Raw genomic sequence first — 11,307 nt, 5'->3', positions numbered from 1 at the left:
ATACTAGCTATTGCAGTATAATAACAAATTAAAGTTTGGAAGGGAGAAGCCAAGATGATGCTTTCTTCTTCTTGTTTTTTATTTTGTGTTAAATCCAAGATGCTTGTTTGATGCTTTCTTCCCAATACACTTGTCATAAGAAAAAATCGCGAAAGTAATTAATAATTATAATAAGATTTATAGTCAACTAAGAACCCTTTTTTTAAAACACCAACTAAGAGCCATTTAAATTTGATTTTTTTTTTATAATATTGTATGAACAAAATTTTTACCTAAAAGTTCTAGCTTTTTTTTTAATTTGTTTTGAAGTAGACACGTAAACCTCCATTCCCTCCTATAAATTGGGGTGAACAAGAAAGTAAGTGGCAAGAAGTCCTTTCAAGAAGTCATAAAATCTTTGTAAGCTTTTGAGAAGTACTTAAGTAGTAAGTCCTTAATTAGGTATTCTTTCTGATTAAGCTTTAATCAATATTGGAGAATGCTATGTCATAAAGAAATAAATGTCGAAATAATTTTTTGATGTTTTTTTTTTTTCTGATTTATCATTTCATAATTTGAGGGTATTTACCCATCAACCAATGATAATAAATCACATAAGTAGATTTATATGTGGTACTACCCACAACTAACTTGTAACCAACTTTTAATTCACATGCAAATCTACTTATGTTGCTTGTTCTCATTGGCTTTTTTGAAACTTGTGTAATTTAACTTTTTAAGCATTAAATTTCTTAAATTATTAAATACAGTTTTTTTTTTTGGTCAAGTAATTAATCTAGTGATTAGAAATTCCACTTAAAGATAAATAAGTAGAGTGTCCGGGGTTTGAACCTCCGCTCCTGCACATATAGTGTGATGTCCCTATCAATTGAGCTAAGCTCACGGGGACATATTTTCTATATTAAGATACACGGTTAACATGACCCATCAATATTTCATCTGACTTTAATTATATGTTAATTAATAATGATGCCTTAATTTGTAAAAGTACTTGTACTAAACATTCCTCTATTGATTACAGGTATATATGGATTATGTTAAGAGTGCGATGATCCTTTTGGCGACATGCATTGTCACATGCTTTCTTGGTTCAATTTATGCAAGAAGCAGAAAATCAAACTACAAACTTCCACCTGGACCTTCCATTTTCACTATTATGTCACATGTTTTTGAATTATACTATAAGCCACAACAAACACTTGCTAAATTTGCTAAGTTTTATGGTCCTGTTATGCTTATTAAATTATGCACTGAGACCACTGTGATTATTTCATCATCAGATATGGCCAAAGAAATTCTTCATACTAATGATTCTTTGTTCACTGATAGATCTGTTCCTGATAACACAACTACTCATAATCACAACAATTTTAGCTTAGTCTTTCTCCCATTTTCACCACTTTGGCAACACCTTAGAAAAATATGTCACAATAATTTATTCTCTAACAAAACTCTTGATGCAAGTCAAGAACTTAGACGTATGAAATTGAAAGATCTTCTTAATGATATGCATAAAAGCAGCTTAAAAGGTGAAACTGTTGATATTGGAAGAGCTGCTTTTAAAGCTTGCATTAATTTTTTGTCATATACTTTTGTGTCTCAAGATTTTGTTGAGTCATTGGATGATGAATATAAGGACATAGTTTCCACTTTATTGAGTGCTGTTGGAACACCAAACATTGCTGATCATTTCCCTATATTGAAGATTCTTGACCCACAAGGCATTAAAAGGCACACTACTAAATATGTTGCAAAAGTGTTCCATGCCTTAGATATCATAATTGACCAAAGAATGAAGCTAAGACAAAGTGAAGATTATGTATCAAAGAATGACATGTTAGACTCATTGTTGGACATTTCCAAAGAAGATAGCCAAAAGATGGACAAAAAACAGATTAAACATCTATTACTTGTATGTATTTTTCTCTCCCTATCTATATTATGTATGCTATTTTTTCCACAATATTTTACTTGAAATATTTGACCTAACATGTGACTATTGTACTTTTAATAGGATCTGCTTGTGGCTGGAACAGAGACATCAGCATATGGATTAGAAAGGGCAATGACTCAATTAGTACACGATCCAAAGGCTATGTCAAAAGCAAAAAAGGAACTTGAGGAAACTATTGGATTAGGAAATCCAATTGAGGAATCCGACATTGACAGACTTCCATACTTAAACGCAGTGATAAAAGAGAGTTTGCGTTTACACCCTCCAGCTCCAATGTTGCTTCCTCGAAAAGCAAGAGTAGATGTGGATATATCAGGTTACACAATTCCAAAAGGTGCACAAGTTCTGATCAATGAATGGGCTATTGGTAGAACAGACATATGGGATGATGCTCATTTGTTTTCACCGGAAAGATTTTTAGGATCTGAAATCGATGTCAAAGGTCGACACTTTAAACTTACTCCGTTTGGTAGTGGAAGACGAATATGTCCCGGCTCACCACTTGCTGTTAGAATGTTACATTTGATGTTGGGATCATTAATCAATTCCTTTGATTGGAAACTTGAAAATAATATGGAAGCAAAGGACATGAACTTGGACAAACCTCTAAGAGCCATTCCCGTTGCACTAAACAACATTAAGTAATTAATCAGATCAGTGTATTTTCTTAATTAAGCTTGTTGAAGATTGGGTTTGATGGATCCAGTTTTATGGGAATATATTGTGTATCTTTATCTAGCTTTATTTATTTTACAAGTTTACTATATTATAGTTTGAGTCGGTTTGTATAAATGTCTTCTACCATTTCAAGTTTCAACATATAATAAATCGGTTTGATTGTGAATAATTTTTATTTATATAATTTTTTTTACATGATAGTTGTTAGTATATTGTTAGAGAAGTGGGGATCAAATTCTAAACTTCTTTCTCAAATTTCATTAACGTCCCAACCATTTACGATTTTTAAGAACTTCACATGATTAGATTTTATTTGTGTTTTCAAATGTAATTTTACTTGGCCAATGATCAAGCAAATATTAGAAAGTTTCAAATGAGGATTATCATAATTTTTCTTTAAGTAAAATTACATTTTTTTTTTACTAAAAGTAAATAAAAAAAATATATTCATGTACAAGCAATAAAAAATTACATTTTTTTATTGCTTGTACATGAATATTTTTTTTATCGCTAAGTAAAATTACATTTGTAATCATTTAAATTGGACCAATTTTTTGAATTGGTTCTTTAATTTATTTATTCTTCTTAAATTGGTCTTTTTTTTTGACTAATTCTTAAATTGATCATTTCAATCTCAAAATTTGCATGTTTCGTAGTCCTTATTTTAAACTTTGTTAGAAAATACAATCGTTAGATGCTGCCATGGCAAGTAAAAATCAGTAGATGAAGTTGTTTAATTAATTAATTTTAATAAAAAATAAAAATATTGGATTGGTTAAAAAAAAATTATGTAGTTAATAGTACGAGAAAATTCTAATTAGGACTACCTCTATAAGAGGTTCATTGTGGACTAGTATTTAAAATTCCAACGATGACATACATTGTTATTTTGACGTATAAGTTAATGACCATCTTCACTTTTATGTAGCAGCGGTGAAAGAAATCAAAACCCTCTTCCGATTGATTGTCTCGATTTCACTGCCTTGGTTGGCCACCATTTCTACTTCTCTCCAACGCCTCCTTCTTAAACCCCTTCGTACTGCAATCCAATCGATCAATCATTTGGGGACTAAGTTGCTTACCAAAAAAACAAAAATAAAAAATAGGCGGACTAAGTCTAAAAGTATAATTTCGTATATATAAAATATAAGTTATTTAGATTTGGTCTAGTGGTGAGAGGTTTGGGTACGTATGTTATAGATCCTGGTTAGATCTCAATTCATTGTAAACCAAAAAAGAAATGTAAATTTTCAGATGCACTACTATAATTAAGACGTTGGTTTGGCTTCTCCTTTTATTGTCAATGTACATATCCTCCGACATGAATTTTCTGAGCATTGAGCACTTTAATTTCGCTTCATATTAGTATGCATTATGTTCTTGTATGTTATAAATGTGGGTGCTATAAATTTGTTTGAAGATTCATTTTTTTTAATTTTTAGTAATTTTAAATTTGTATTGTATAATATATTTTATTTTATCAGTTTAATTTAAAGGAATAGATAATCAAAAAAATTGGACACGTCGTTGAAAGTCAATTGCTCAAGATGTTTTCTCTTCCAACCTCCCGTGTTTTTTTATACCCCCTAAACTTTCAATTTTGCCCTTGCAAAAAACTTCAGTTTCTAGAAACTGGATTTTTTTTGCCTTGAAAAAAATCTCGGTTTCTAAAAATCGAAATTTACTCTCAATTTGCACTAGCAAAAATTCGGTTTCTGCAAACCGAATTCTTTTGCAAGGGCAAAATTGGAATATTGAGGGTATAAAAGAATCACGGGGGGTCGGAAGAAAAAACATCATTGCTTAATTAATACGGCCCAGTTGCTCAACATCGTTAAATAGAAATTTTCTCATCTCACTCACTCACTTTCTCCGCTACCCCCCTAGCAATTCGGAAAACGTTTTCCAAATTTTTTATAATGTAAATTTTACACTAAAAAAATAGTTCGAAACATATTTTCCGAATTTTTTTGTGCGTTAAGGGAGTAGGCGGGAAAGTGAGTAGTGAGATGAGAAAATTTCCGTGATTTATGTGTTGTTTAAGCCCACACGGCCCAATTGGAATAAAATAAAGGTTAGAGAGTTCAAATAAAATTAAAAACTCATGTGGATACAAAATTTGGTAATTGAAATTGGCATCAAAATATGGTAGTATGGTAGATTAGTCAATTAATTGGTAGAATCTTACAAAAAAAAATTTAGGCAGTAGATACTAGATAGAAGTTTCCAAGACATAGCTGTATAGTGGGGACCTATAGAATATAGATGATGACAACTATTATGGTTGACAAACAAAAACACCACCAGATACAGCTAAAAGTAATAACATACTCCATCCGTCTCAAAATATAAGAAAAAATTGGTTAAATAAAGTTGATATATTTAGTTAGTCCAAATTCTTAATCAAATACATTAATTTTCTTTGATCAATTTTCCTTTATATTTTAGGACGGGAGTACTACTTAGTAGTAAGCTATTACTATTGTGTGCACATGTGCACGGGAAAATTTTTGTGTGAATTAAATTAAAAATATTTTATTTTACAATTAATATCTAAAAAATTTTAAAATTTGACATAGGAAATGGAAAAATAAGATTTTTAAGCTGTATGGTGTATATTGTAAAAATAAAAAAAAAGTAAATTTCAATCCGCCATGTATTGTGTGGAAGCTTGACATTATTCTTTTTTGGCAAAATTACATCAGATGTTATTTATCTTATTTATTTATAACACTTTGTTCCTTTATATTTTATTTGTAACATATAGGTCTTTTATCTTATATATTTGTAACATTTCAATCCTTTTTCCAATTTTTTATTTTAAAAATAGTGACATGGCTTGCCACATCAAATAATTTTATTTTCTAAAATATATTTTAATTAAAAAAATAAAGAAAATCTTTTTTTATTTGAGAGAAAATAAAGATCATATTTCATCATCTCTATCATGTTCATCATTCATTCAAACCCTTTTCCTAATTTTTCCAATACCAAAAACCCTAAATCACCAAATGGTGCAGAAGCTGATATGGAAGGAATCTCAACAAAAAATCCATTGACTTCTTCAGGAATCTCAAGGATTGAGTTTAGAAACCGTAATCGATCTGTTAATTCCATAGTATGAGCTCTGAGAACGGCATTAGCGGCTATATTTTCAATACACGCTTCTTCTTTAGCCTTAATGCTCTCCAACAGTTTTTTTCATCCAGATTCACGATTTTTATTTGCGACCCTCTCGCAGATTCACGATTCAAAAGCATCCTCTTCCTTTTCTTCTCATCAATTGTTCCAGATTGTAGATCTCAACCATGGTGCATAAGTTACGGAAGCTGATACAGAAGCAGATCTCTGTGTTGATTCGATTTTGAGAAAAAATTTGAAAGTGAAATTGAATAGTTGGAGAGAGATTTGTTCATACACACTCCTCATATGTTACAAATAAAAGATAAATGATCAAAGTGTTACAAATAAATAAGATAAATAACCTCTTGTGTAATTTTGCCTTCTTTTTTAATAAAATCCCTTGATGAAAATGAGACAAATAACAATTTGAAGAAGATGGATATATAAAAGGGGATGCATCGCATGTTCCAATGTTTACATATGCATGAATTAGAGCAAACCAATCTTGGTAATGCAAAGTGCAAACCTTCGATACTCCCTTCGTTCCTTAATATAAAAGATATTTTGTTTTTTAGATTTATTGCAAATTTAATGTATTTAGTCAATAATATAGATTAAATACATTAAATTCTCAATAAATCTAAAAAATAAAATTTATCTTATATTAAAGACCAAAGGGGGTAAGAGAGAAGAGAAGATGGAGAGACAAATTCTTATATACTTGAATCAATCGTGTGAAGGTTGGAACAGGTGAAAAGTGTATTGTACACACATCTCAAATTCCCGTGCACATTCAAATCATTCGAGTGGTAGTATTACATGACGTAGTACTTAAAGAGAAAATTTATTTTTTAAATTCATTAAGTTTTTAATATATTTAACCTATAATATAGACCAAATATCTTGTTAAAAAAAATGTAGATCAAATACATTGGAAATTCAATGAATTTAAAAAGCAAATTTCTCTTATATTAAATCGGAGGGAATAATTTTTTTCTTGAAACAATATACACGTACATTGAATACATGGCGTGCAGAAGAGTCAATTTCCAAATAGTATTTTTTAATACTCCAATAGTTAATTCCTAAAAAAAAAAAAAAAAATACTCCAATAGTTAAATATTAAAAATAAAACATAAAAATAATTAAAAATCAATAACCACTAATACTATATCTCTGATTCTTTTTATAAGGAACACTTTGAAAAAATTACACGTATCAAGGAAACACATTATACATAGTTATTTTCATTTAATACTCTTAAAAATTTAAATTTATTCAATCTATGCCCTTATTTAATTACTCTTAATTCAACTAACTTACTTATTTTTAATATTCTCTCTCATAATAAATAAGTGTATAAGTAAAATTAAACATTTAAAACATTTGAAAATTGGTCAAAAATTCTTATAAAAATAACCAAAATTTTTTTCCAAAGTGTTCTTAATAAAAAAGATCAAATTATATTTTAAAATATCAACGACTCTTATCAGGTGACAAATGACAAACTTGTCAAAGAATTCCTTTTGCTTTATTATATTCTATGATTCTATGGTAATAAGAAAAAAAGTTAATTAGTATTCATTTAGCCTTTATAAAACTATCGAAAACTGTTAGTCAACATCTTTTTTAATGATTTTAATTGGTTATATAAACATTTACATATATGATCCTATTTATAGGATAAAACAAGACCTTCAATTTGTCAAACCAAAAAAAGTTTGATGCAGAATCAAAATTATATACTAAGCCACCATAATATAAGAAACAAAACAACATATTAGACTAAAAAATCAGTAAATAATCTAAAACAAAGAGTTGGAAAAAATTCAACTAGAGGGTGCAATATAATAAGGGAAAAAAACAGAAATCCAGCAAGTTGGGAAATAATATTTTCCGAAATTTAATAGCTGAAGTCAAATATGTACATTTTGATAGTGTGTGACACTACACTACTACAGCTTGCTCTTTTCAAGCTTTAGCTTGTTAGTGATGTGATGATATTTCCCACTTGCGCAGCCTGTTAAGACTAATTACTTCTCTTGCTTTGAAAAGAAAAACATAATTAGTATTTCATACATAAAAATAAATTATGGATATATATATTTTCCACGACACAAATTAAGAGTTTAACTTTGTAATCTTAAATGACAGATATAGTTGCTAGTTTATATATATATTTTACTTGACAATATATTTGTTCAAAATTATCAAACTTTTCTTTGATTTGGAAACAAATTAACATTCAAGAATATATATGGTTGCTAGTATACATATTCAAATGTTAAAAGTTTCTAATGATTATTTAAATATCAATTTTACTCAAGGATAAAAAGGATAAAGATGCTAGAGAAATAAAGGTATTTTTACTCAAGGATACCTTTGAATATCAATTGAAAAATACCTTTGAATATGGAGGTATTTTAACATTTTTTTTTCAAGGATAAAGATGCTAGAGAAACACGGGGATATTAAGGATTGAGATTCCCTGCAATTGAAAACAATATAGTTTTTAGACAGTTTCAGATCTCAGTTAATAATTATAGATTCGACGGTTTAAAATAATATAGTTTTAAAATTGTTTCAAATGATCGCAGCCACACAATTTAGATCAGACGGTCTAATCTGTTGCATCATCTTACTGTAACAGTAGGAAATCCAATTCCGGATGTTAGATATAAGCAGAGTCGTTTTACCGCAAATGAAGAGTTTTTTCGGATGTTATTTTTAAGGCAAAAAAATAAAATATGCAGAAGAAAATTTGTGGATTAAAAAATTTTGAGCGCAGAAGAAAATTTGTGGATTATTTTTCGAAATGTTTTTTTCTTCTTCTTAAAAAGTTTTAGTTTAAAAAACTCTGGATAATCTTCAGATCATTTTTTTCAACAATAAAGATGCTAGAGAAACACGGGGATATTAGGGATTGAGATTTCCTCCAATCGAAAACAATACAGTTTTCACACAGTTTCAGATCTCAGTCAATAATCTTCAAAAGTTTTCTCAGTCAATGATCAGAGTCTTTAAACAAATTTCTTCTTCTTAAAGAGTTTTAACTTAAAAAACTCTGGATAATCTTCAAATCACCACATTAAAAATCTAAGAAGTATATAGACATATGGAAGGAAAAAGAAAACACAACAAAAAATAAGTAGACAAACAATGAAATTTTCAGCATTTTAAATTTTATTAGCCAACTCTAATTTACATCCCCATACAAAGGCTTCAAACTCTGGGAGGCACTTAAGCCGACTCAAACAACAAACTAAAGTAGAGGTGTTACACAAAGAGATTACATTCATTAGTTAATCACTTAATATACTTTGTTTAGTGCAACTGGAATAGCTCTTAGAGGTTTGTCCAAGTTCATGTCCTTAGCTTCCATATTATTTTCAAGTTTCCAATCAAAGGAATTGATTAATGATCCCAACATCAAATGTAACATTCTAACAGCAAGTGGTGAGCCGGGACATATTCGTCTTCCACTACCAAACGGCGTAAGTTTAAAGTGTCGACCTTTGACATCAATTTCAGATCCTAAAAATCTTTCAGGTGAAAACGAATCAGCATCATCCCATATGTCTGTTCTACCAATAGCCCATTCATTGATCAGAACTTGTGCACCTTTTGGAATTGTGTACCCGGATATTTCCACATCTACTCTTGCTTTTCGAGGAAGCAACATTGGAGCTGGAGGGTGTAAACGCAAACTCTCTTTTATCACTGCGTTTAAGTATGGAAGTCTGTCAATGTCGGATTCCTCAATTGGATTTCCTAATCCAATAATTTCCTCAAGTTCCTTTTTTGCTTTTGACATAGCCTCTGGATGGTGTACTAGACGAGTCATGGCCCTTTCTAATCCAAGTGCTGAAGTATCTGTTCCCGCCACAAGCAGATCCTATTAAAAGTATAATAATCACTTGTTAAGTAAAGAACTCGTGAGATCGTAGAAGAAACAATAAAGAAAATATTAATGACGAAAATTATAAGTGTCGAAATCCACTATATATCATTAGTTACAAAAATAATATTTTTATTTTTTTAAAGAAAGGGTTGATTCATTGATAAAGTTATTGTGAGATAAAACAAAAAGGAGATTGGTGAGAAAAATACATACAAATAATAGATGTTTAATCAGATTTTTATCCATCTTTTGGCTATCTTCTTTGGAAATATCCAACAATGAGTCTAACATGTCATTCATTGAGACATAATCTTCACTTTGTCTTAGCTTCATTCTTTTCTCAATTATGACATCAAAGGCATAAAACACTTTTGCAAAATATTTATCAGTGTGCCTTCTAATACCTTGTGGGTCAAGAATCTTCAATATAGGGAAATGATCAGCAATGTTTGGTGTTCCAACAGAACTCAAGAGAGTTGACACTATATACTTATATTCATCATCCAAAGACTCAACAAAATCTTGAGACACAAAAGTATATGACAAAAAATTAATGCAAGCTTTAAAAGCAGCTCTTCCAATATCAACAGTTTCACCAGTTAAGCTGCTTTTATGCATATCATTAAGAAGATCTTTCAATTTCATACGTCTAAGTTCTTGACTTCCATCAAGAGTCTTATTAGAGAGTAAATTATTGTGACATATTTTTCTAAGGTGTTGCCAAAGAGGTGAATATGGGAGAAAGACTACGCTAAAATTGTCGTGATTATGAGTAGTTGCGTTATCAGGAACAGATCTATCTGTGAACAAAGAATCATTAGTATGGAGAATTTCTTTGGCCATATCTGATGATGAAATAATCACAGTGGTCTCAGTGCATAATTTAATAAGCATAACAGGACCATAAAACTTAGCAAATTTAGCAAGTGTTTGTTGTGGCTTATAGTATAATTCAAAAACATGTGACATGATAGTGAAAATGGAAGGTCCTGGTGGAAGCTTATTTGAATTTTTGCTTCTTGCATAAAGTGAACCAAGAAAGTATGTGACAACGCATGTCATCAAAAGGATCATTGTACTACTGACATAATCCATATCTGTAATCAATAGAGGAATGTTAATTAAGTACATGTACATCATTATTAATTAACATGTAATTAAAGGCAGAGTAAATATTGATTAAAGCTTGTAATAATTAATCAGAAAGAATAGCTGATAAAGGACTTACTTAAGTACTTCTCAAAGGCGAACTAAGAAATTATGACTTCTTGGAAGGACTTCTTGGAAGGACTTCTTGCAATTTACTCTCTTTGTTCACCCCAATTTATAGGAGGAGATTGGGTATACGGGTCCACTTCAAAACAAATTAGAAAAGCTACAACTTTTACCATGTCATCTTACATGCCATGTAACAAAAGAAACATACTAATTAAATGTGGATCATGATTGCAAAGCTTTTATGCAGTTTTATATGGTAATGAATATTAGTCGTTGATTTAAAATGATCTCAGTCATCGTTTTAAATCGGATGGTTGAAAGTTGTAACTGTATTACGCAGTTAAAACAAGAAATATAATCCCCTAAGCTATGTACTATTATAATGCATCATACTAATTCTGCCCCAAATTAAGTCGTTTTGACTATTTTCATA

General features: G+C 29.9%; 2 protein-coding genes across 3 annotated transcripts; one reads left to right on the top strand and one right to left on the bottom strand.

Moving 5' to 3' along the window:
* The first annotated feature begins 360 nt into the window (after positions 1-360).
* LOC123920682 (geraniol 8-hydroxylase-like) lies at positions 361-2,813 on the top strand. Of its 2 annotated transcripts, none has more exons than XM_045972978.1 (3): positions 361-441; positions 1,022-1,912; positions 2,015-2,813. In XM_045972978.1, exons 2-3 carry the CDS (start codon positions 1,028-1,030, stop codon positions 2,597-2,599), a joined length of 1,470 nt encoding a protein of 489 aa, XP_045828934.1. In that variant the 5' UTR covers positions 361-441; positions 1,022-1,027; the 3' UTR covers positions 2,600-2,813. The 2 variants fall into 2 exon arrangements, with proteins under 2 accessions (XP_045828934.1, XP_045828939.1); XM_045972983.1 differs by having other exon boundaries at positions 361-425; positions 2,015-2,811.
* A 6,091-nt stretch (positions 2,814-8,904) lies between these two features.
* On the bottom strand, positions 8,905-10,954 carry LOC123920672 (geraniol 8-hydroxylase-like). Its single transcript, XM_045972967.1, has 3 exons — positions 10,885-10,954; positions 9,870-10,753; positions 8,905-9,650 (listed from the first exon to the last, which is right to left on the bottom strand). Exons 2-3 carry the CDS (start codon positions 10,749-10,751, stop codon positions 9,066-9,068), a joined length of 1,467 nt encoding a protein of 488 aa, XP_045828923.1. The 5' UTR covers positions 10,752-10,753; positions 10,885-10,954; the 3' UTR covers positions 8,905-9,065.
* Positions 10,955-11,307: the final 353 nt, after the last annotated feature.

This window comes from Trifolium pratense, linkage group LG1 (assembly GCF_020283565.1).
Source record: "Trifolium pratense cultivar HEN17-A07 linkage group LG1, ARS_RC_1.1, whole genome shotgun sequence".
NCBI lineage: Eukaryota > Viridiplantae > Streptophyta > Magnoliopsida > Fabales > Fabaceae > Trifolium > Trifolium pratense.
Note: the sequence above shows the minus strand (reverse complement) of the source record. Positions and strands in the feature narration are given on the sequence as shown.